Below are 23,703 nucleotides of genomic sequence, written 5' to 3'. Positions count from 1 at the left end.
TTGTTCAGCAGGACATCGTAGAAGCGTGAGACTCCCTGTACCTTCTTTGTCTCTAGGATTTCGTTCTCTGCACCCGAGAAAAGAAACAGTAGCAAGCGAACCGTTTTATTGTGCCGCATGCGCTCGGGCTGCCTCGGCTCATTCGGAGATACTGCAGCGCAGCTCTCAAACTGACGACAACGCAACACGCATAGAGAAGGTCACGTTTCATTCACAGCCCCGCCTCTGTTTTTTCGTCTTTCACTCCTGTGAGAGGTCGAGAATGGCGCGTTCTGCGTGGATCGCATCCGTTCTGTCGTTTTTCTTTGGCGTGAACAACCACTTCTGCGGACGCATGCACGCGTCAACTTTTCAAGTGCTTTCTCGGCCTTCTTTGCTTCGGCTCTTTGATATTTGATGACACACAAATTGCGAAAGGTGTGCCCCGTGGCGGCAAAAGAAGGCACTTCGGTGCTCTGGATAACGGCACTACGTATGAGCCTGTGGTTCACGCTCCTAGCGGACTCACATGTGCTTCCCTTCTCGCGGACACGAAAATACAAATAACGATGCACCCGGCGACGTGGCTGTCGCTTTTTCAGTCCTGAGCGGCATCGCTGAGACTCTCAAGGCAACATTTCTTCTGCAAGTCCTTCGCTTAACTCTCGGCCGCCTAGGCGCGTTCCTATGTGCGCATGCGCGGCAGCTTGGGGTCTCTGTTTGGGTTTCGCTGCGCTTCTTTTCTCGCTGGGGCTCGCCCGAACAGACAGTCTCACTTGATTCCTCGCCCTGGATATTTAGGGAGGTTGCCTCTCTCCTTTCGCCAACTCCGTCTACGATCCTGCTGCGGTTTCGAGCTCGCGCGCCTCCACTTCCACGTTCTCGCCTCCTGTGAGGCTGCGCGACCGGTTTCCGCGCCCGAGTCCTTCGTTTCGGTCTGTTGCTCGTTCCTTCTTCGCCGCCTCTGTCGCCCGATTTCTTTATCCCTTCTTTCTCCACGATGGCTCACGACTGCGCGCGGCCGCTGGAGCTGCACCGGCAGCCCTTCTACCCCGCCTTGAGTCCACTGCAGCTGAGGAAGCGCGCGTTGTTTTCGCGGCATTTCGCCGCCTCCTCCGCTCTGCTGAAGCAGGCCAAGCCGCCCCGAGACGCGCCTGCCGCTGCGCTTCCATCTTCCTTTGCGTCTGCGCTCGCCGCGTTCTCCTTCGAAGAGGGTGCGTCGGCGCCCACCCAACCGCCCGCGGCAGCGGCGGCAGCGGCGGCCTCTCTGCAGCAGCCTCTGCGGGTCTTCCATCCGCTGCGCGACGCCGCGAAGCTCCGCGGGCGCGTCCGCCCCAACGGCGTGCAGTTCAACAGCTCGGGCTCCAGACTCCTCGTCGCCTCGCGCGACTCGGTGCTGCTGCTCCACGCCTACAACGTCGCCAGTGAGAACCAAGTCAACTCCCCCGGCGTCGCCCTCGTGCTGTCCCATGGCAGCCACCCCGACGTCCTCGCGATCGCTGGACAGGTGAGGCAGACTGCAGAGTTGAACTGTCGGTTCGTCTCAACGGCCGAGACAGAGCTCGGGACTGGATACCCAGGAAACTGTGCTCCCATTCGTGAGAATCAGAGGATGTGTCACCAGGCGTGCACTACGCTTGCGACAGCCGAAAGGGTCGGATATCTCTCGCTGAGCCGCAGAGAAGAAACGCGAAGTCGACCTAGCTCGCCGCGATCCACTCGGCCTCCTGCGGTCGGCGGCGGGCGGGCGCCGTGTGGCTCAACAGCAGAGAAGCAAGGCTTGCGCGCCTCTTTGATGTACCTCCCTTCGTCTCGTGCCGGCGCAGCTTCATCGTTTCACTCGTCCGCCGGCCTCTTCGCGACAGAGTCGTGAATTGCGACGCGCGTCGTGAGATCTCGTGAGATCGCCGGTGGCGAGCTCCGCTGCGAGAACTTACGCCGCGTCGCCATCCCATGTTCATCTGGAGGAACACTAGATTTGAGATTCGCGCTGGCAACTGCGGTGTGTGCATGCCAGTTTGCTGCTTGGAGAGTCTGTCTTTAAGCGAGTTTCTGGCTCGCAAGCTGCGCGGTGTGCCATTGTGGCTGCGGGCATGTGCGTGTCTCGTTCTGCGAGTTCGAGTCGCCGGACGCGCCGCGAGGCTCTTTCCTCGCTTTCGCATGCCCACATGGATCCCCGGGGATGATAGCTACTTCCAATGTGGTACCAACGATACAGGCCCTGCGGAGCTTTTGCAGAGCGACGAAAACTTTTTCTAATGTGGTAATAACGATACGGGACCTGCGGATCACTTTACAGAGAGAATAGATACTTGTGATGTGAAATTTAACGATGCGTCAGGCTGCGGAGATGCCGAGGCATGCGCGTCGCGGTGGAATTTGGCGGATGTCTGCTTGGGCTGCTGTGTGCGTCTCTGGGGTCTTCAGGAGGCGCCGAAACAGCCGCCGTATCTGCGCGTCTTCGACGTCCGCGTGCCCTTCAGCGGGAAGAGCGCGAGCGGGTCGCCGGCGCGCGACGTCCCGGTGCTCGAGTTCTGGGGACCTCACGAAGAGACCTGGTGGACAGGCTGCTGGCGGCGCCAAAACGACCAGATTGTCTGCATCGATCGCAAGGACGTGCTACACGTTTTCGACCTCCCCGCGGCAGTCCGCACGCCGCATCGAACTGCCATCAGCATTCCCACCGCCCAGCAAGTCGTCGGCGTCCCGCCCCGCCCCGCCGCAGCCGCCGCGACCGCCTCCTCCGGCGCCGCCCCGGGGCCAACCGCGCCCCGAAAGGCCGTTCCTCCCCCGGCTTCGGTCGTCGGCGCCGGCTGCAGCGGCGCCGCGACGACTCAGAGCTCGCCTCCCGCCGCGGCTGGCGGACGCGCGTCGTCGCCCGCGTCGGCGTCATCTGCCTGCTCCGCCTCGTCGCGGATCTCGACTCGCACGTTGGCTGGCGTGACCAACGCGGCGACGTTCAGCGCGGCGGGCGACTTGCTTCTCCTCGCGCAGGACGACGGCGCGCTTCGCGTGTTTCCCTCCGACCCGCTCCTGCCACTGGCGGAGGAGCCCTTCACGCTGTCTGCGCTGCATCCTGGCGGCGTCACCTGCCTGGCCGCGGACCCCACACACGCGTTCGTCGCCGCGGGCGGCAACGAGCAGCTCGTCAGTCTCCTCGACGCGCAGTCCCTCGCGGTCATTGGCGCCCTTGGCCGCACCGAGGGGCCTGTTCAGGCCCTCGGCTTCTCCTGCGACGGCCGCCTCCTCGGCTGGGGCTGCCGCGAGCAAGGCGCTGGCCTCCAGGCTGGACTCAGCGGCCGGTGAGCCAGACACGGAAGCCGCGCGTGCGGCGCGACAGACATCACACTCCTCGCCTCTCGCCGCCGACGCGCGCACGAACGGGGAAGGCGCTGTCTGTTTGCTGCTTCGCTGTCGAGCTGACCGAGCTCGCTAGAGTGTCTGTTGTCTTCCTGCGCTCTTTCTTCGACGTCCCAGTGCGGTTCGTTGCCGCGCGTGTTGCGACTCCGCGCTGCAGCCCGTCGCGCGTGGTGCCTAACCGACGCCTCGTCTTGCCTCGTGTGCCCCCGAGGCGTCTTCCCTACGCTTATTTAGCGCTGCGTCTCGCGTATCCGTTTCTCTCCTCAGCGACGCGGCGAACGCGGAGGCCGCCGCCTCGCCGTCGCCGGACGGCCAGCGCGCGGAGACGTTTCTGACGATTGCGGGCACAGATCCGTGCGAGATTTACTTCCAGTATCCGACCTCTGCGCCGGTCGCCTCGCTCGCCTTCCACCCCTCTCGCTATATATGCGCGTTCGCCACCGACGCCGACCCCGTGGCCTCGCAGTCCGCCCCCCAGGGAAGTCCTCGGGGAACTGGCGCTACCTACTGGAGCAAGACGAGCGGCGCCGCAGGCGGTGTCTCGCCGCATCCGCTGGGCATCCTCACCTTCGAGTGAAGGCGCAGGCGTCTGCCGTTGCTGAGGAATGTTCCTACACACACGAGATGCCCGACAAAAACAGTGTGTTTCGAAACCCTTCCACTCTCTCCTTCTTGGATATGCTTCATAGCCTAAATAAACACCTGACAGCGAATGTTTTTCCTTAGCACTCGTTACGCGAAGTCGCACGAGGGAGACTCACGCGCGGCGCGGCGCCACGTTTCAGCAGATCTTCCGCAGTTTTCAAGCCCCCAAGCGGGCGACACTCTCACTGGTGAGAATTTGAAGGTATTTTTACTCTTTCTTTCGGCACGGCTTCGGAGTCCGCGCAGAGCTCTCTAGGGCCAAGCTTAGCTATGTAGCCTTCGACGCAGCACAAAAAAGCGAACCGTTTTTGCCACTGCCGCCACATGTGAAGGTTTAGGGTTTATATATATATATATATATATATATATATATATATATATATATATATATATATATATACGTGTGTAAATAGATGAACACGCATTGTGGGCGCTGTCCAATTCTTAGTGGACGCTCGAGTAGACTGAGTACAAACTATAGGGATTGACGAGAACTAGAAGAGAAAACGGCACAGAAACTCCCTAACAGAGACGTTGTGAGTCGGGGAACAGACTCCACCGAAGTCGGATGGTGTTGAGGCTCGAAAGAGCGACGACCTGCTCTCACAGCATCGGAACTGTCCACCGTATCTCATAAGAGGGACTTTCGCCTGGTCCTTTCTCTCTCTGAATCCCTGTTTGTTCATCTGTCCTTCCCTTTATCAGGGTCAGAAGATGAGTGCGCCTGGCCTTTGACTGCATTCTTTCTCTGCCTATATATATATATATATATATATATATATATGTAGCCACGCGCTTTGAGAAACGTGTCTCTCTCTCCAGGGGAAAAGATTCAAAATTTTCTTCTGTCATACGAAGGATGTTCATGCATTGACAAGCGCAGGGCCTCGCCGGGATGGCGAGCCTCCTCTACTCGCCATAACGAATGAATCTAAGAGAAAACATCAGTGAGAGAAAGACACCCCAGTCCATAAAGCTGAAATGGCGCAACCGTGCCGAGTAAGGCCGCCTTCCTCAAGGTCTGCCCCCCTACTCGTGACGTCATGCGCGGGATTCCAAGAGAGCTTCGGAGACGCAGCAGAGATCACAGGCCGCGAAGGTATACCGACCCGAAACCGGCAGTTTTTGTTTCCATTCTGCATTCATCTGCAGTCCGCAGCGCCACATGAGACACTTGACTTCTTCAACACGTTCTCTAGAGCTCGCCTTGGCGCCAAATCGCGTCACCGCTCTCGTTCTGCCGTGCCCTTCTCAATCGATATTCTCGCTGCGGCCTCCACAGTCCTTAGACCGACGCCAGCGCGGAGCGTCTCCTCCGTCCGCTCGCGCATTCACACCCCCTTCGCTTCCCTTGGCTTCAGTTTCCGCTGACCTGCGAGGGTGCGTGTACGTGCAGCTCTTTGCGAGCTCATCGCCACGCGCAGCGAACCATAACAAAGTCTCTGCATGTGAACTCGGGGAGATGCACTTCAGCCTCCGCCTGAATCGCAGCGAAGACAAACGGACGCGAAACACCTTCCACCGAGCCCGCAGAGGAGCCCAAGAGACAGAAAAGAGACACCCCCCGGTCTGCCTGCCGCGGCTCGAGGCTCGCGTCAGCAGAACAACGCAGGCGCCGTTGCAAGCAAATCTTCTGCAACCTGTGCGAGGGTCATAAAAATCCTACAACGCAAGAGCGCTGTTGGGCCTCGTCTCCAAGCGCCTTTGTCCCACACGCGAGTCGAGAAAAAAAGATTTCTTTAGTGTCCAACTTTTCACAGTCTCAGCCACCTTTGACCGCGCCTGAGGTTTGCCGCAGACACGAAAGGGAAACGCGGACAAGAGACCGCCATGCCCTACCTCAGTTTTATCCACAAACGGGTTGCTGAAGTACTCGTCGGGCGGCGACCGTTCCTCGCACTTCAAGCCTCGACGCCGCAGCCTGAAAAAACAAAAAACAAAATATCGTCACATATATACAAACATAAATACACACGCGTGCGCTCGTCCATATCCTTTGAAATAAACGCATACGAGCTTTCATGTCGAGAGGAGCGCGTCATGCCTCCGCATCCACACTACACGCGTCAAAGTGCAGAAAAAAGCCTCTTTTTGCAACGGCGAAGTCCACTCGCAGATATGCATCCTCTGTTTGACGTAGATCCTATATTGGCGTCTACCCAAGCACATAGCCACATGCCTATACATATAAACGTACACATACTATTATATATCTTATATATATCGGAAGACATATCTTTTATTGTGTGAGGGCGTACTCATCGACTAGCTCTCCAGCGCCCTGTCGGTGGAGGCGATGGACGTAGTAAAACGTTCCAGCGGGCTTCTTCAGCAGCGAGGCCACGACGTCCACCAACGGCGCGAGCATCTTTCGGTCGTAAAGCAGGTCGCTGCCGAGAATCAAGTCGAACTGCTGGAAGTTCTGCAGACCCCATACAAGCAGCAGGTCACACACATCACATATGAAGTACTTACAGCTGATTACATATATATATATATATATATATATATATATATATATATATATATATATATATATATATATATATATATATACATCTCAGGAGATTCAAGTAACCTTATCGCTTGGAGGGGTCAGGATCTTCTCTTTTCGCTCCTCATCCACGTGCCCATGTCAGGGGGATCCTCTGCATGCCACCCGTGCAGTGTCGCCTTTGTCTATATGCGTAAAACAATATGTAAAGATAGATATGCGCCGGCACTTACCTCTGATTGCCCTTTTTTCCCCTCGTTGTCGCCCTCCAGTCGCGGCCAGGAGTTCTTGTCGCACCAGTCGAGGGCGAGGACTTCCGCGCGCGCGGCGCAGCCCGCTCGCTGCCAGGATTCGCCGTCCTTCGTAAAATCGTTCAGCGCGAAGCCGCGCTCCAAGTTCCTCAGCGTATGGGGGAAGATGTCGCTTTGGCAAAACGCCGCGAGCGGCTCCCGCGAGTGAAGCGCCGCCGCAAGCCCCATCAGCCCACACCCTGCGCCGAGTTCAAGAACCGAGGCCCCCGCAAAGCGCCCCTGAAAACATGCGCAAGACATCGACAAAATCATACCCATATATATACATACACAAATATCGACGTATGCATATATATATATATATATATATATATATATATGACTATATGTGAGTACATAGGCTTAGCTGAGCCACAGGGGGGCTCGAGACGCCGAGCGTGACACACCGGAACCCCCTTTTGGCTACAGTGGAGCTCTGAACTCCCATGCAGTACATGCGTATTTGCATATATACTTACTTATATACAAAGAGATATATGTGTATCGGTTTCACATACGTCTGGAGGTGAACAGCATAGATTCACGGAGAGCGGAGCCTCGTGTCGACAGGACGTGGAGCGTCTCAGTACATATTCCGCGTGGAAAAGTGAAGAGGCTCCGTCGAGTGTTTCTCAGCTTTCCAGTCTGCCGCTTGCAGTTCACACGCCACGGCTGCTGTGCGCGTTTCTTTGCGCCGCGCATAGTCGCATGCGGCACGTACGGGACTTTCTGCCGCAGAGCCAGGTCGAAAAATGGCACAGAAAGTGTAAAAAAAGAGAATCTGCCAGCCGCTGGCGACCACCGCCACGGCGCTCAAACACACAACACGTTACTTTATCAAAATCTGTGAATGCGTGAATGTGTGGGGTCGTATGCAGTATATATACAAATATAAATATATATAATGTATGTATACAAGAATATATAAATATATGTTCTTGTATGCATGCGGAGCGCACCTGGTTGCTGAGGTCTGCCATCCATTGGGCGCCAATGACGGCAGCGCTCCAGAGGTGGAGGCCAGTTGTGTCGTCGCGCGCCGCGTCCTTCCCGAAGGCCTCGCCCGTCCACGACAGCCCAATTTCTCTGCACTTCACGACGATGCCGTCGCTCTCTGCGCCCTCGCTCTCCTGCGAATCGCTCGCGGCGGCTTCCTCCGGCGCGGCGGCAGACGCGCCCTCGCTCGCGCCCTCGCTCGCGCCCTGGCCGGCCTCTCGCTTCTCCCGGGGCCTGCTGCACCCCTTGCGCGTCGTCGCGGCTGTCTTCGTGTAGGCATCTAATTTGAGCGCGTGGGTGAGTTCCTGCACGAGGCAGCTATCTGCCGCGCAGAGCGCGCTCGCGCGTTCGCCGCCCGCAGCTTGTAGGGCAGTCTCTGCGGCCGTCTCCGCGGCGGCAGCGCCGCTGTCCTGCGTGGGCGTGCCGTCCTCCGCCGTATCTGGGGCGGCGTCGCCCCTGGGGGCCGTCACCGGCTGGTAGGAGTCCTCCAGGGCCTTCGCCGAATGGTGCTCGAGCAGCAGCTGCAGGACCTCCATGTTTCCCGAGTTGAAGCCCTCCGACAACGCGCTCTTCCCCACGCTGTTCTGCGCCAAAACTTCCACGCAGAACGGCGCAGCAGAAGGTGCACGCGACGAGCGCCCAGTGGCTGGCGCAGATGCGGAAGAAGCGGAGGACTCAGCAGAAGAAGCGGTCTCCTCGGCCGGCGGCGGAGAGGAGTCCAGGATCAGCTTCACGAGCGCCAGGCGCTGGTTTGTCACAGCCCAGTGCAGGGGGGTGTTTCCGAGGCGATTCGGCAGGTGCTGGGCGCCTGAAGAGACAAGAGGCAAAGCGCAAGGTGGAGCCGCGTGCGGCGAACGGGCATACTCGCACGCGCGCAGAAAACCACGAGGCATCCACGCATGAACACAGGATGCGTTCGTACCCGTAAACACGCGGCTGCGACGCATCCCTAGACTCCAATCGCTAAACGTTCTCTGACAAGGCTCTCTAGATGCCTTGGAAGGCGCTCACGCGCGCATGCAAGAGACACAACCGACTTCAACTCGAAGGAGCGCAGCACGAGAGAGAGAGGAAGAGAGAGCAGGAGGAAATATGAAGGCCATCACGCGACGGGGGAGAAGAAACCACACACCTTGGAGAAATGGCACAAAGCGCAGGAGGGACGGCAGGCACCAGCTCAGCAGGAACTCAAAAGAGATACGAAGCAGAAGCGAGAGTGCACATTGAAGCAGGACAGGAAGAGAGAGAGGAGGCGCTCGCCAGGCGGCAGTACCACAGAGGACAGCAGGCTTGTATCTTGCCGCACACACACCTTCCTCGACAATCAAGTATTTTGCGATTTCTTCTTCGCCGTTGGCGGCAGCCATGTGGAGCGCAGTCTGCCCCGAAAAAGGATCTGGAACGTCGACAACCTGGATTGGCTTTCCGCCTTCGCTGTCGCACCAGCACTGCCCGTCTTTTTTAAGTTTTTTGTTTTTGTTTTCGCTCTCGCGCCCCGCCAGAAAGCGGCAGAGGCTGTGAGGCTCCGCAAAGTGCATCTTCAGAGACGCGAGCGCCTCCTTCATCTCCTCGAGCTCTCCAACGCGCGCGGCGTAGATGAAGTCATCGATGAGCTCTTCAAGTTCCTCGCGCGAACTGCCTGCTCCTTGTTCCAGCTGCGAAGCCTCGCCCTGAGGTCCCTCCTCGTTCGGCAACTCAGCGGTCGTCATTTTTTCGGTGGCGTGGAGCGAAAGAGTGAATGCAGGCCGGACGGGGTGTATGTACTCCGGAAAGTAAGACGGCGCGAGAGGCGTCGCCGCGAATTCTTCCGCGGGTTTTCCTGCGCAGGAGAAAGGAGGAAGTAGGGAGAGCGTCCGGAAGCTTGAGGGCAAACAGTGAGAATGCGAATGGCTCCAGGCCTGCGCGATGAGTCGCGACAGTATCGCCGTGCCGGAGACGCGTGAAGGGCGAAGGCGGCGCGAAAGGTAGGAATGAGGAATGCGGGAAAGACTCGTCGCGAGGAGGAAACGGGAGACGGCTGAGAGAGGAGAGAATCTCTGGAGGACTCAATCGATATCCCACACAATCGATGTGCGCGAGATCGCGCGCGGCGAATCTACAGGCTCGCAAAGAGGAGTGCGAGAATCAAACGGCACCTCCCTCGCAGAGCAGAGAAGAGGTACACAGAAACCACACAGCGGCGACTGGGAGGTGTGTTCAGGGCGAAAGAGAGGGAAACCTGCGGAGGAAGAGAGGGAAAGCCAAAAGAGATAGAGTTAATGCCGCTCGGAGCGAACCTGCGAAAAGGCGCAGACATTCTTTTCACCAGCGAAGATCCCAGCATGTCCTCAGGTGCGCGGCATGCAGCATCTGCCAATCTTTTCTCCGGCATGCTTGCGAGAGTTAGATACGTTCGACACGCGCCGTTCTCTTCACAAAAAACGTGCGCGATTCACCGCTTCTGGACTCCAACCTTCGACGCATGGAAAAAGTCGCATATCTGCGAGGAAGCACTGACACACGCATCCGCATCTTCGTTTTCTGAAGTTCGCGTCACTTGGTGTGTACGTACGTACTCACTCGCAAAGACACCGAGACACGAACTGTATGTTTTCAAGCAAACGAAGGGAAGAACTGTTGAATTCCTTCGTTTTCTTCTACCCGGAGCCGTGTCTACGTTCTGGTCCGCTCACATTCGCGCGGCTGACTCTCGCGCTCCGGAATTTTGTCTCGTGTTTCGTGTCTCCTACCTGCATACGTTTTTTTTTTTTTCAGTCCTCTTGTTTCTCTTCGCGGGTTCTACATCTTCGTCACCCCGAGCGCGAGTTCTCGAAGAAAAGATAGTCTGACGCTTTCCGGCGCATCGCCTTCTGAGTCTTCGCTTTTGTTTTCTGCAGCGTTGACCCCAGCCGGTATTTTGTTCGTTCCCAGGCGTGTCTTCCTCGTAGTGTGCCGACTCACTTCTTCTCGCCTGTGTTTTCTAATCTCTCTTTTCCTCGCTTCCTCCATGGCTGCATCACCCGCAGAGAGAGCCGCCGCCAAGGGCGGCGTCGACGCCGTTCAGGAGCTCAGCATGATGGTAGGCTGTTGGCGCCGTCATTTCATTGTAAACAGACGATGTGCAATACAGTTAGTAGAGTTCAACGTACAACAGGTCTCACCAGGCGTCTTCCTTCGTAGCCTGAACTCTCCTCCCTCGAATGCGTACCTTTGGATAGCGTCGAGGAGGTAAAACTGTCGATTTATCGTGAGTCGCCCGCATCCGCGGCCTTGACTCTGTGTCTGCTTCTTTCTGGGCTTTCGATTCGTGAACGAACACGACACTCTCTGCAGCTCCGCCTCTCCTCTTGCTTATTCGTGCGTGATGGTGTATTTGCGTAGTTCTCAATTCATTCACATACTTCTCGCTATGATCACTTCTTGTTTGCTTCCTCTCACTCCTCTTGCCTTCTGTCTCCACGACATCGATCATTCGTGACGTCCGCTTTGCGTCAGGTTTTGCGGTCTTGGCTTAACCTGATTGCCGCCAGGGCTCTCTTCGTGGGCGTCAGTTTTCACAGGACAAGTTCCCAACTCAGGCTTCTTTGTCATTTCTTTTCACTTACTGCATTCGGCTGGGTACGTTGCGCGGCTGCCTGTGGCTGTCTCGCCTCGGTGCCGGTTTCCTCTCAGCCGTCGCTTTTCCGTTTCGGCCTTCCTGATTCACAGGCTCGCGAGGTTGAGCAGCAGCAAGATACGCTCGCGCTTCAGATTCAAAAGGTCTCCGCGAAGATCCGCACCAGCGCCATCAACGCCAAGAGAAACGACGCTGCCCTCGAGATGGTGAGCGCGCGTCTCATTCTGTTCGAAATCGCCTGCATATTAACTGTGTGTCATTTCTCTATATCCACACTTCTCTGTCTTCATATGTATACTCACATGTATATCTATCCTATGTATATATATCTATATCTATATCTATCTACCTCTGTCTATCTCAATTTGTATCTATCTGTGTCCGTCTATATCTGTATTCATCTATATTTTTTTTTCTCTCTCTAAGTATATTTATATACCCATTTGGGTCGGTTACATATACCTTCCCGTGCCTGGCAATGCGACGCGTATATATATATATATATATATATATGAATGTCCGTTCATGTGTGAGATCGCCTGAGGGGGCTGGGTCGCATGCAGAGCTGCTTTATTTTTCAATCGTTTCGGTTTTCATCTAGCTGAAGGAGACTGGTCAGGACGCCGTCGCCTACCAGCAGGTGGCGCGCCTGTTCATTTTGACGCCGGTGCCGAAGCTCGAAGAAAAGCTCAAGAAGCACAACGAAGACTTGCAGCAGGAAGCCGCGAAGCTTGAGGTGCGAAAAATCGAAAAAACAGCAAGCGCAGCGACAGCGACGGGTTGCTACTGCTAAGATCCTGAACCGCAGACGCGTTGGGTTTGCTCAGCGACGCGCTCGCCTGGTTTTTTTCTCTCTCATATTTCCTTTGTTTCCCTTCTCTTTTTTTCGCTCAGAACCTGAAAGACCAACTCGCCTCGCGGCTCAAGAGCGTCGACGCACAGGCTGTGGAACTGCGAAGAAACGTAAGTCCACATTCCCTTCTGAGCCTGCAGTGAATCGCATTACCTCTCGTGCGGCTAGCCTATGGCTGAATCCCTATATATATATATATATATATATATATATATATATATATATATATTTATACATACATCTTTCCATACATCCATATATATATACATAACGCCTATACACATGTTTTCATACATGTATATTTATATGCGTTCCTGTGCATACAAAGTGACGGATTGTTCTATGCTACTATTGTCCAGCGAGACGCCGAGATGCCATCGTTCGTCAACCTCTTGTTTTCTAGTTTGTATTCTCACGGCAGTTTGTTCGCGCTCTCCCTTGATTTGCTGCCGCGCGGCTTCAGGGTCTCGCGCATGCGACGGCAGCGACTCTTGTTGCTTCTTTTCTTTCTTCTCTATCTTTCGCTCAAGAGTTGTTTGTCTCTGCGCCCTCTTCAGTTTCTCCCGGTTTCGCGTTTTGGCTTGCTTTTGGCTCGCGCTATCTCTGCAACACGAACTGCCTGTCTAGGTTTATAGAAGTGTGGATGCGGGTACACACACTTTAATCAAATCGACTGCAGGTTTTGTCTTCATGCTCGCCTGTGCGCACTTCGGCGCATGCATTGCTAGTTCACACGGGAGGAGATTGCGCCATTCATGTTTGGATTTTCGGTGTGTTTCCACTCTTTTTTTCAGTTTCATCAGGCCGTCGCTCAAGCTATCCAAGCTCAAGGCGGAGGCGCCGTCCCAGCCTCGGCGAAGGCGTAGGAGTGAGGAGACAGTTCCGCATAGCAGAGATGCCCAATGGAGCACAGAACGTATGCCGCCCGTCGTCCGAGACGGCTCCACTGTTGCGGCGGATGCTTTTTCCAGCGTGGATTTGTCTCTGCGAAACGTTGTCTTTTCTTAGATCCTGTGTGAAGTCACTAAAAACAAAAACGTCTGTCAACAGTCGAAAACGCACACGTCGGAGGGAGCGCGAACTCCGAATTCTCGCCTTGGCATTCCTTTAGCCAAGGATGTCGGTCTGTATACAGTAGAAGTCGCCGCCACAGAGCTGCAGACAGCGACTCGTGTCTACCGCACGATTTGGTTTTTCTCCGCATTGTCCTTCCCAATTTGTGAGCGAAGCAGTAAAGCCCTGACCGACGACAGCTTTTTGCGTCGAACTGGCTAGCTCGCTCCCAGCATATCGACTTTTCCTAATATAAGTGCCATCTGAAATGCAGGGTTCAACGCACGTGCCAAAAGGTTTTTGCAGACGCGTTTCGCAGACGCTTCACGTTGCCTCAGATGCGTACGCGTAGTTGAGGGAAGTGAGACTGTATTGGCTGCTGTGGACGCAAGAGGCTTCTAGGAACTCCTGATCTGTGCCTGAATTGGGACATTGCTTAAATCAGACTCAGCAGAGTGTCAACAAGCACTTCTCACGCAGCTACTTCTGGCCGTCACCTGCTAAATTCGCGGACAGCAGGCGCTGCTTAGACTCAAAGGTCCTGTGGCGGTTCGCGCAGAAAAAATGAGATAGAAGGACGTAGATGCCTGTCACGACACTGCACACAGCTATAGAAAGGGAGGCGCTTCCGCGTATTTCCGAATTCCGGCGGTTTTTGCACATGTAGCGCAGACAGTCGCGAGTGCCTGACGCCGTAGAGCGAATAGCTTTCTCTAAGTTTGTTTAGGTCACCCTTTGCTGGCTTCGATGTCTTGGAGGCTGGAGGGTGAAGCATGTGTTCGGAGAGGGTTTTTGTCTCCGGTTCAACATAGGGAGAGAAAAAAGCAACACTTTCTTTTGTCTAGTGCGCCGTTTATTCCCTGCCTTCGTCCGCAAGTCCCTGCATGCGCCAGCGCACGCTGTCAGTGTGACGTCTTTGGAGGAACTCTACAGTGAGCTAGAAACACAAGTGAGCATTACGAAGCGCATCGAGTAATTTTTTGTGTGTTGAGTTTCAGTTACTCCTTCATTTATGAGAGATTAACGCTGTAGATAAGGAACTCGCCCACGCTTCCAAAACGTTTTTCTTCTCAACCAGCGTGCATGCATGTCTCGTGAGAAAAGGCACAGGCAAGCAGTTTGCGTCAAAGCAAACTCTCTCTGTCTAATTTTCTCTCTCACACAACTCGTTTTCAAAGATTCGATTTTCATCGGGCCTGTTTTTATTCTCCCCAGAGTGTGCGCTGGCGACTTTCCGTCGCCAGTGTTTCGGGTTCCGCTTCGCAAGTTGTCAACTCAGTCCGCGACCCATCTCGAAAAAAGTGAAAAAAATGAGGAAAAAAATTCACGCGTCGGTTAGATGTCTACCTCATGGCAGGCGATTCTCTTTCCCTGCCTCGCGTTCTTTGGCTTCTGCCTTCCCTTCGGCGTCCAACTCGGCTTCCTCTCGCATGTATGCTCAGCAATCCGAGCTCGTGCGTCACCGTTCTTCTTGCGCTCTGCTCTCTTTGTTTCCGCGCTCTTCGCCGTCTTCTTGTGCCTCTCTCTCTCCTGCGCGCGCTCGCGATCTCTTCGTTGCAGCACCGGTTTCGTCTGCAACGGCTTTCGCCCCTCAGTTACTCACATCGCATCTCTCTCCGGTCCCTCCATCTGCACACTGGACGCGCGCGCCGCAGAAGAGATCCTTCTTCTCGTCTCCTGCCGACTCTGCGCCGCGCCCTGAGGCTACCTCGGCGCCCTTTGAGGACTTTGACTTCACGTTTCGCACGCTGCGGCGGCGGCGCTGGAGGCCGCCGCGGACGGTATCGCCCATCGCGGTCCCACGGCCTGCCGCCCCCTCCTCCGCCGGCGCGGAGTCGCCTTCCGCCCCGCCGGAGGGTTCCGACCACGGCGGAGACGAGGCGGCGGAGGCCCCAGAGCGGGCGCTGCCGTACGGCTACTCCACGCTCGCGGAGCTGGAGGGCCGCTGGGTGAGACTCGCGCTGAAGAATGTCTTGACGCGAACGCGACCTCGTCGTGGAGGCGGACCGCCTTCGCCTTCCGCGCTCGCCTCACGGTTCGCTGATGAATCAATCGAGGGCCCGGCGAGCAAGGCGATGCGCCGCGACGTCAGCGGTGAGCAGCGACCTCCCGAGATGAAGCCGCTCACGCTGCTCGCCGAGGCACCCACGCTCGCGGAGAGCCTGGCCTTCCTGCGGGAGCCACGAGAGACATCAACAGAGGCTCCCGGCGACACAGCGGGAACTGCGGGGCTTGTGCGCGAGGGCGACGAGGGCACGGAGGGGGAGCGCGCGAGGGCACTGGAGGTCGATGCGGCAGACGAGGCCTTTGAGGTGGCGGCGGACGAGCCAGACGGTGATGCGTCGGACGAAGTCGCGTCAGGACTGCCGGAGGGAGCGTTTGCACGGGGCGACGGCCGCGACGCATTGGACGTTGAGGCCGAGCTTGGGGTTTACGTACACCCGAAGTGGTCGCGCACCATTGAGAAACTGGAGCGCCTTTTGCCGCGCATGGCGGTGCACGACGTGTGTCTCTGTCTGCGGTACCTGGCACAGGCGAGTCTCCTGGAGCACCGCGTCGCTCTGGGCTGCATCTACACCTTGAGGCAGAAGGCAGAAGACTTGACTGCGCGCGAAATCGGCGTCCTCTGCGACTTTCTGAACAAGCCGTTCTTCCGCCGCGCCGCCCAACAGCTCGCGAAGGGCGATTCTGAGCCCGTGCCTGGCAGAGAGTCGAGCGGACTCAATCCCGCCCGTCGAAGCGATCCTCCGCCGCAGGCCGCCGCACTGGCCTCGCGCGGCGCGCGCGACGGGTGCTCGGGAGCGGCGGGCCGTCGGCGCAGAAGCGACGACGCCGCCTGCGAAGAAACTGCGCCGCTGCGCCGGGGGCAAGAGTGGCACGCGAGTGACGTCCTTGACGCGAAGGCGCGACGCCGCGCCCTCAAGAGGCAGCGCCTCGCTGACCTCGTCGCGGAGCAAGAGCTGACGCTGAGGAAGCTGAGGCAGCTCGTCAGAGCCAAATGCCACGATCTCCAACATGCAAACGTAGGCGTTTTCTGATTCACTCTGACCTCTAACGCGAGCTCAACCGGCGCCTGACGCTGCAGGAGATTTCGGAGCCTCTCGCAGCTGAGAGCGGCAGACGCACCGCGCAGAAGCATATGTCCCCCGGCTAATGAGAGGGTGAACGGCTGCGCGATTGCAAGTGGAGCGGAACAGCATCAAGTGGGGTTAGATACCTGGCGCCTTCAGATTTGTTTACGCTCTCTCATTCTCTGCAGGCGTGCACCTAGCATTCTGCCGTTAGGTCAGTTGTCGCGTCTGCCCCGGGGTGCCTCAGGTGTTGAGCTGCCGCGTATATAAATGCATATCCATATCTATAGCAGTATCGGTATTTATCGTCATATCTATGTCTTTATCAGTATCCGTCTTTGAATTCATATCTATGTCTATATATGTGTATGAATCCATGTGTACCACTCGTGCATATATATATATATATATATATATATGTAGTTTGTGTGTTCGCAAGAAGGATTACATGCTCCGTCGCCGTTTTCGTGATTTTTGGTTTGCTTCGTTTGCTCTGGTTTCGGCTCAGGACGTCTGCAGCGTCCTCTGGACGTTCCACGCGCACGGCCTGCTGTCGGCGTCTCTCTTGGGGACTGTGCGCCGCCTTTTACTGCAACGGTTGCGGGGTTCGCCCGAGCCCAATCCTGAAGTCCCCTCCTCCGCATCCTCCTCGCCGTCCTCTCAGGCGTTTCGGAACTCGCTGCTGCCTCGGCACATGGCCAGTTTGGTGGCGTTCTTTCTGCGCACCGGCCTCCTAGACCGTGAGCTCTTCCGAGCGCTCACGTCCGCCTGTCTGTCGGAGGCCTCCGCCTCCCGCCTCTCGGCAGCGCCGCCGTCCTCGACCCCGCCCGCTGCGACCCGCGCCGGCGCGCCTGCGGGCTTCGTGGGCGACGGCTCGGCAGAGAGCGCAGACGCGAAGAAGGCGCGAACCCGGCAGGAGCAGAAACTCGGGGTGTGGCTCGCGGCGCGGCTCCAGGGCAAAGACCTTCTTCGCCTGAGTGAAGGACTGGTCGCCGTCACAGCCGCGTCGCCGCTGTCTCTTCTCGCCTCGTCCTCCGCCGCCTCGCCCGTGGCGGAGTTCTACGGGGGGGACGACGAGGAGCTCCGCAGCCGCGCGGAAGAGTACACGCTGGCCATGGCGCTTCAGATCGCCGCCGTGAGGAAACACAGGTACGCGTCTCCGCCTGCTGAGCATCTTGAAGTGGACCCCGTGTATTGCGATGAGACAGCCAGGGGAATGCACCCCGTGTCGAGATCAGGCGTCGTCCATTCGCTCGCGGCGGCCCGTGAACAAGCATCAAAGAGGCGCTGTCTCTGCGGGTTAAACGCGCTCCTGTCGCCTGCGGGTGCTCAGGTCTCTCTCGGGATCAGCGCTCTCAACCCTGCTTTTCTACTCCGCGACTCTTGCGAGTCAGCTGCCGGGGGTCTGCGTCCTCCCGGAGTTGGCGTACCGCGCCTCGACGCATCTCGCGTGGAGGACATCGGAGTTTTCTCTTTCGGCGCAGGCCCAGTAAGCGCTCCACGGCAGGAAACAGTAGCCGAGCTTGTGCTGCTCATCGAGCGGCGGCGCCTGGTGGTCTTTCTGCTCTGTATCATCACCTGTCGATACGTTTAGTGTATGGTTGGCCTGTGGCTGCTCCACAGAAGTGTCGCGGTCTTGAAATCTGAGGGGAGGCGGCGAGCTAGGGCGTCGCGATCTAGCTGCTCGTGTGCCGCTTGGGCCTGGATCTTGCAAGCGCAAAGCTGCACCTATATGGCACCATAGCGAGCTTCTACACACGGTGCCTCATGCCAGTCATGAGATTCAGCGTCCACTCAAACCACGAGCTAGCCGCCAGGCCACAGGGTGCTCCAGTGCGATGTCGGACCCATCCCGGTCCTCGGCCCCCTCACCCCCCCTACCCCCCACCCTGCCCTCCCCGGATAAACCTCTGCACATCTACCGTCTTCGCCTGGCCGTGCAGGAAGGTCGTGGCTTCTCTCTTTTGGCAGGTTCTCGATTTCTGCGTGCCCGCGTGTGGCTCAGGTTCCTCAGTGCCCTGCCCGCCCTGTCGGCAGTGCTTCCGCCAGACCCGCTCCTCGTCTCGGCTCTCGCGGATTCGCTCTCAAGTTCGCTTCTCTCTCTCTCTGCGCCAGCGTCTCCGTCTCCCCCGTCTCCCGCAGGGGCGCTGCCGCTGCTGTCTCTGTCGTGGGCTGCCGTCGCCTCGCTGCTCGCGCTGTACCAGCGCTCCGCGGCCTCGCATGCTGTTGCTGCGGCGGCCGAGCGCATCCGCAGGCGGCACTATCTCGATCTTTTTCTGCTGCTCTCCGCTCCCACGTCTTCGAGATGTCTTCCATGCGGAAAGCCTCCGCCTGCTGCACTGCATTCGGCTTCGTCTCCCCCTCTGCCTATGGACTCTGACCCACCCCCCGCCCTGTCCGCCGAAGCCCGTCTCTGTGTCGAATACGGAGGAGCTGATGGAGACAGGAATGCGTCAGGAGACGCGTTTGCCTCCTGCTCTGCTCATTCAGCGATGGGGATTGGCGAGCTGCGTTTAGCTGACAACAGGCACGAGCGGGTCCACGGCCAGCTGCCTGCCTTGGCAGCGACTGCCTCCTCTTCTCTTGAGTACCTCGACCCTCCCCCTTTACCGGCGTCGCTGCTCCAGCAGGCGCAAGCAGAGCAGCACCTCCTCTCCCTGCGCGACGCCCTCGAGGCGGCCACCGAGGCGCTTGCCGCCTCGCAGTTGCCTGCCGGCGGCGCCGGCTCTGCGGACACGCTAGCTAGCGCCCAAAGCCGCGTGCAGGCGGCATCTAGCGTCCGCACTTCGCACGTCTCAGGGGCGAAGGAGGCGCTGCCGACTCTGGTTCAAGTCGTCCTCTGGTCTCAAATTGCCGCGGCGTCGTGTGCGTCCCAGGCCTCGGAGAGGGTGCTACGCAGTGCATTCAGGTGTCTCCGCCGCCTTTTGGGTGCGCCGGAGACCGCCGCGGCCTTGGCGGGAAGCTGCCGGGCGGCTGCGACCGCGGTCGTAGGACTCCAGAGCCCGGACACGCAAACGGCCTCGGGCTTGGGCGCGCGTCTCGCGTGCCTCGCGGCGCTGTGGCAAAACGTCAGCCTCTTGAGATGTAGAGACTCCGGAGTGTTGTACCCTCTCGTCGAGGCGGCGGATGCCTTTGCTGAGGCGCGTGCGGACGCTAGGCAACCCGCCATGCCCGGTGACGCGTTTGGGAAACCAAGGCAGGAGAATGGCAAGCGAGAAGAGGATTTACTTACAGCGTAAGCGTTGCAGTCTCTCGCGCCGTCAGTCGCCGTCCGGTGGGACAGTTCAACGCGGGCTCGCTGTATACTGTAAAGCCTTGTCTGTTCAGCATTCCAGGCGGCGAGTACCCTATACCCCAATCGCGAAGCGAAAAGGCCGCCACGAGGACTCCGTCTTGCATTTTCTGTCATCTGCTTCCATGGTGTGCACTGTGCAGAGTCTCGGTGGACATCCTGCTCTCTGCATGCGAGCTTCAGGTGAGCGACCTTTAGGCTGAGGCCCCCCTTAGAGGGCTTGTCGTCCCCTCTTCAAGCACTGCCTTGGAACTGCCCGCAAGTCCATGCGCCGCCGTGGAAAGGATTTGCATAGGCACGATGCGCATCCTCTGCTGATCTGCGGGCGTTCATGGCTGTTCTGCTTACGATGCGTCTGTGTGTCTTGTTCGCCCTAGGCCTTGGATCTGCTCTCTGAATGCACCAGGCGCGCGCTCCTCCAGACTGCAGTCAACCGCCTATCGTCGTTGTCAACGGGGTCTCTCCTGTCCCTCCTTCAAAGCGCCCTGCTTTGCACTGCCGACGCTGAGGCGCGCGCAGGCGTTGGCGGCGCAAGCGACGCGCCTGCGCTTTCGGCGCAACGGCTGCCGGTGTCGGCGTGCGGCAGCGGTGGTGCGGCCGCGCCGCCGCTTGTTCCGCACAACCCAGATTCCATCACGCTGGCAGGGTCGCCTCTGTCTCCCGCCCCCTCTCGTCAGTCCGCTGCTGAGGCCTACGGGCAGCTCCTTCCCTGTGTGATGCGAGAAGCCGCCACGCGCTTTCAGGCTGGGGGGTATATACCGCCTGCCTCGCATCTGCCCCTGTTTCTCCTCGCCAGGCGGTTCCTCCTCGCTCCGTGCTTCTCGTCCCTGCTAGCCCGCCGTGGCGCCGGGGGAGTGGGGGGGGGTGTCAAGGCGCGGAGTCAGTCGCAGGGGGCCGCGAGCCCCTGGGCCTTCTCTGGGGCGACCGCGACAGGCAGGCCGTTCGGGCCTTCCTCAAGCACTTGGCGTGGCGCGAGACTGCGGCGGGGGCCGATCCGATCGTTCACAGCAACAGGTACCAGACTGCATCCCGCCTAGGCTAGCTCCCGTCGCGGCACATGTTCGCCAAACGCAGGAGGCACGGGGTCAGGCTCCGTGAGCCCGAGATGCGGCAGCTGTCGTGTAGGTTAGTCTGCCCGTTCTCTTGCTCTGTCTTCAGGCTGCCCGCGGCCGCGCCGCTGCTCTGCTGCTCCTTCTCGCCTTTCGCGCCGGCGCTGCCTCGGTCGCAAACCAGCGCGTGCTGCTCCTCCCCGGCGTCGAGAGTCGCCGGCGATCTCCAGGCCCGGCTCGCACAGTCGCCGGAGAGCGGCAGCACGTCGGCGTGGGGTCACGTCGGCGACTGTCTCTGGGTCGCACGCGGGACCTGGGCTGGTCGCTGGACCTCCGCCTTCGCCAACGCGGTCGCGATCGCCGCCAGCCAAGAGACGAACTCCGCGGCGGCCTCGGGGACGCAGGCGCGTCCGGCGCAGCGCCCTGTGGTGTGCTGGGGCCAGAGCCACGCAGGGGGCGGTGGCCTGGACTCCGACCCGCCCGGCCCGCAGACTGCTTCCGAAGACAGCGGTCTCGGCGGCGCAGCGCGGGAGTCGAATCCAAGCCGACGGGGGGGGCCGCCTGCTCACTCTCGCGACGAGCAGGACCTTGCGCTTGCGCTCGACGCCGCGAACTCGAGGCAGCAGCACACGGCGCCGTCGGGCGGATCTCATGAGGATGAGCTCGGGACGCAAGTCGCTTTCGTGGTCGTTCATACGGCCCAGCCTGCGGCGTGTCTTGGGGCCTACCCCTCACGCGGCGCGGAGCCTGGAGGCCGATTCGGCCTTCAGGCTCTTCCCCACGTCGAGCGAGAATGCCCTGGGGCGAAGCTGGCGCCAGGCGCCTTCTCGCCTTCGAGCGGCGGCGTGCAAGTCCGGCTGAGGCCCTGCCTGCTTGAGGGCGTAGAGGTGGATGGCGTGGCGCAGTGGCCAGATGGGCGCATGTGGGGCCTCCTGTTCGATAGGGAAGAATTCTGGTAAGGCGCCTACGGGGGACAGCCACTGCCAAGCACCTGCGGCCTTTGCATACGAGCGGTTGCGGGGTCATTAGCCACTCCTTCCTGAACCTTCCGCTGAACCTTCTGACAGGCTCTCTGAGTAGAAAGAGCTACCCAGACACCGCGGCGGGGTTTACGAGACAGCCGATCCCAGACGCTGCTGCAGCTTGGGGGTACGCTGGCACTGCATTCGTGTTGTCCGGTGTCGATCGTGTGTTTCTTTGTTATGAGGCCGGATCGAGTAGATGCCTCGTTTTTCAACTTCCGCGCCACACACACGCCGCTCGCACGCCCGTCGCACTCTCTGTTTTGGCCTGCAGTCTGCCTCATGCACCATAGAGCTACTCCAGGCATTAGCGGCAAGCCAGGGCTGACGATGGGCCACTCGTAGTTTGAATGTCTTTGCGACACAGCAACGAACTGCACAGCGTGTGTTTGCGTTACGGCCTTCTGTGGATGTATGTTGTTTAGGTACCGTGGAAGCCAGAGCTGCGTTGGAAACTCGCGCGTAACGCGACATCCCACAGACCGGGCCCCGGTTCTTCAGCTGTACGTACACCTGGTCACTCGCCTGGGCCGCTGTGGACTCGCGGTTGTCAAGAGGCAGGAATCTGCACCGCTGACAGTCTTCGAGGCCGGCGGCGACTGAAATAGAGAGAGGAGCCCGGGAGCCTGTCCGCCGAGGGGGCAGCACCTGCCGATGTGACTTGAGTCAGCGTGGTGAATAAATCGGTCTCAGTGATGCAGAGTCCACAGAGGCTTCCCAGCTTTCGTGCGGTCAGCGTTTTTCCTCGAGCTTTTCAAGGCGCCTTAGTTCAGTTGTCAACTCGAACTAGGTACACCACCAACGATGGATAAATACACTGAAAATCACATCGACGTGTATCGCCTTCGGCACGGACAACGAAGCCTCACGCTTGGGGTTGGAAGCTGAAATGTAATACTGAAACTAGTTGAGAAACTGTCGTTCTCCGCTGCGCAAGGAACGACTGTGTAGAGACACAAGCTGCATCTGTGAAACTCAGCATCTGCATGAATAAGCAAAGACCCAAACTTCATGCCGCCGAAGCGCCGCGTGGCTGAGCGGGAGTTTCCGCTCGCCGTAGAGTTTTCGTTGCTTAGAAGAGTACTTTGTGCGACACAATCGAGGCCTGTATATGGCCGTTCTACGTTTGGGCTTGCCGCATTCTTTTACTTTCGAATCGGCGTCAGGGTGTAGGAGGGGGAACGTCCTCTGACTTCCTTTGCACCCGTCAAACACGCTCGAAACTGTTTAAGGGCTCCTTAATGCTCAAACGTGCGCAATTAGAATCCACTTCCGCTGTTCGCGAGACAGTGTGCGGGTCGCGTCGCTGGTCCGTGTTTCTTCTTGTCTCTCCCCTCATTCGTCGCTCTCGGTCATAGTGTTTCTCAGTCGGCAAGCGCCGCCGAGAGAGCTTCTGCTGCAGCGACTCCAGCGGACGCAGAAGAGCTTTCAACCTCGTCTCGGACTCCACGCAGTCACACATGTGTCTCCCTACCGAGACACCTCTGTGGGTGTTGCCTGAAAACGACAACCTCTCCTGTCTGAGTCGCATGACTATTTCCACTGTACGCCTTCACTTACGCCGATGAAAAGCAAGCCAGATAACGGTTTCTTTCCATCTTACCTTCTTCGGCAGTCGTGCATAAACCAGTTAGAGTGCTGCAGTGGCCAGCCGAGCCGCGAGCGTAGAGTCGAGAGCTGTAGCGAATTTATTTCTTGTGACCTGGCTGGAACGCTTCACGCAAGGCTTATGGACCTAGAGTCGTGCGTGGCTGCTATTCAAGGCACTCGGCTCTAAAGCAACGCGGATGTGCGCATCTGGAGCGGTGCGAGCGCACAGAAATACTCGGACCTACAGGCCTCCTCGCGTCTATAAAGCGAGGTGAGACAGAGTGAACATCTCGCCGTGCAGCGCCCCCCTGTGGTTCACGAGGGCGGCGGGCGAGTCGCGGGTCCATGAGAAAAAAACGAATTTAAGTGGCGCCAAGAGAGGCGTTGAAAAGAGTCTTCCAGCCTCGCACACAG

The 23,703-nt window shown here is 58.3% G+C and overlaps 5 protein-coding genes across 5 annotated transcripts; 4 read left to right on the top strand and 1 right to left on the bottom strand.

Moving 5' to 3' along the window:
- Window positions 1-979: 979 nt before the first annotated feature.
- On the top strand, window positions 980-3,916 carry BESB_012410 (uncharacterized protein; the record flags this gene model as incomplete). Its single annotated transcript, XM_029359971.1, has 3 exons — window positions 980-1,486; window positions 2,407-3,281; window positions 3,607-3,916. 3 exons carry the CDS (start codon window positions 980-982, stop codon window positions 3,914-3,916), a joined length of 1,692 nt encoding a protein of 563 aa, XP_029216638.1.
- Window positions 3,917-5,392: 1,476 nt separating this feature from the next.
- BESB_012400 (ankyrin repeat-containing protein) lies at window positions 5,393-9,473 on the bottom strand (the record flags this gene model as incomplete). The annotated part of the gene is made up of 6 exons (XM_029359970.1): window positions 5,393-5,464; window positions 5,824-5,905; window positions 6,243-6,406; window positions 6,712-7,008; window positions 7,728-8,572; window positions 9,038-9,473. 6 exons carry the CDS (start codon window positions 9,471-9,473, stop codon window positions 5,393-5,395), a joined length of 1,896 nt encoding a protein of 631 aa, XP_029216637.1.
- Window positions 9,474-10,750: 1,277 nt separating this feature from the next.
- BESB_012390 (mediator complex subunit MED11) lies at window positions 10,751-13,078 on the top strand (the record flags this gene model as incomplete). The annotated part of the gene is made up of 5 exons (XM_029359969.1): window positions 10,751-10,822; window positions 11,452-11,565; window positions 11,961-12,095; window positions 12,254-12,322; window positions 13,007-13,078. The coding sequence occupies 5 exons, from the start codon at window positions 10,751-10,753 to the stop codon at window positions 13,076-13,078; spliced, it is 462 nt and encodes a 153-aa protein (XP_029216636.1).
- A 1,617-nt stretch (window positions 13,079-14,695) lies between these two features.
- On the top strand, window positions 14,696-20,665 carry BESB_012380 (uncharacterized protein; the record flags this gene model as incomplete). Its single annotated transcript, XM_029359968.1, has 6 exons — window positions 14,696-16,288; window positions 16,845-17,485; window positions 17,670-17,825; window positions 18,342-19,571; window positions 19,772-19,811; window positions 20,006-20,665. The coding sequence occupies 6 exons, from the start codon at window positions 14,696-14,698 to the stop codon at window positions 20,663-20,665; spliced, it is 4,320 nt and encodes a 1,439-aa protein (XP_029216635.1).
- Window positions 20,666-20,733: 68 nt separating this feature from the next.
- BESB_012370 (uncharacterized protein) lies at window positions 20,734-22,302 on the top strand (the record flags this gene model as incomplete). The annotated part of the gene is made up of 2 exons (XM_029359967.1): window positions 20,734-21,632; window positions 22,125-22,302. The coding sequence occupies 2 exons, from the start codon at window positions 20,734-20,736 to the stop codon at window positions 22,300-22,302; spliced, it is 1,077 nt and encodes a 358-aa protein (XP_029216634.1).
- Window positions 22,303-23,703: the final 1,401 nt, after the last annotated feature.

The sequence above is a fragment of the Besnoitia besnoiti genome, chromosome IX, assembly GCF_002563875.1.
Source record: "Besnoitia besnoiti strain Bb-Ger1 chromosome IX, whole genome shotgun sequence".
NCBI lineage: Eukaryota > Apicomplexa > Conoidasida > Eucoccidiorida > Sarcocystidae > Besnoitia > Besnoitia besnoiti.
This window is presented reverse-complemented; position numbering and strand designations above follow the sequence as displayed.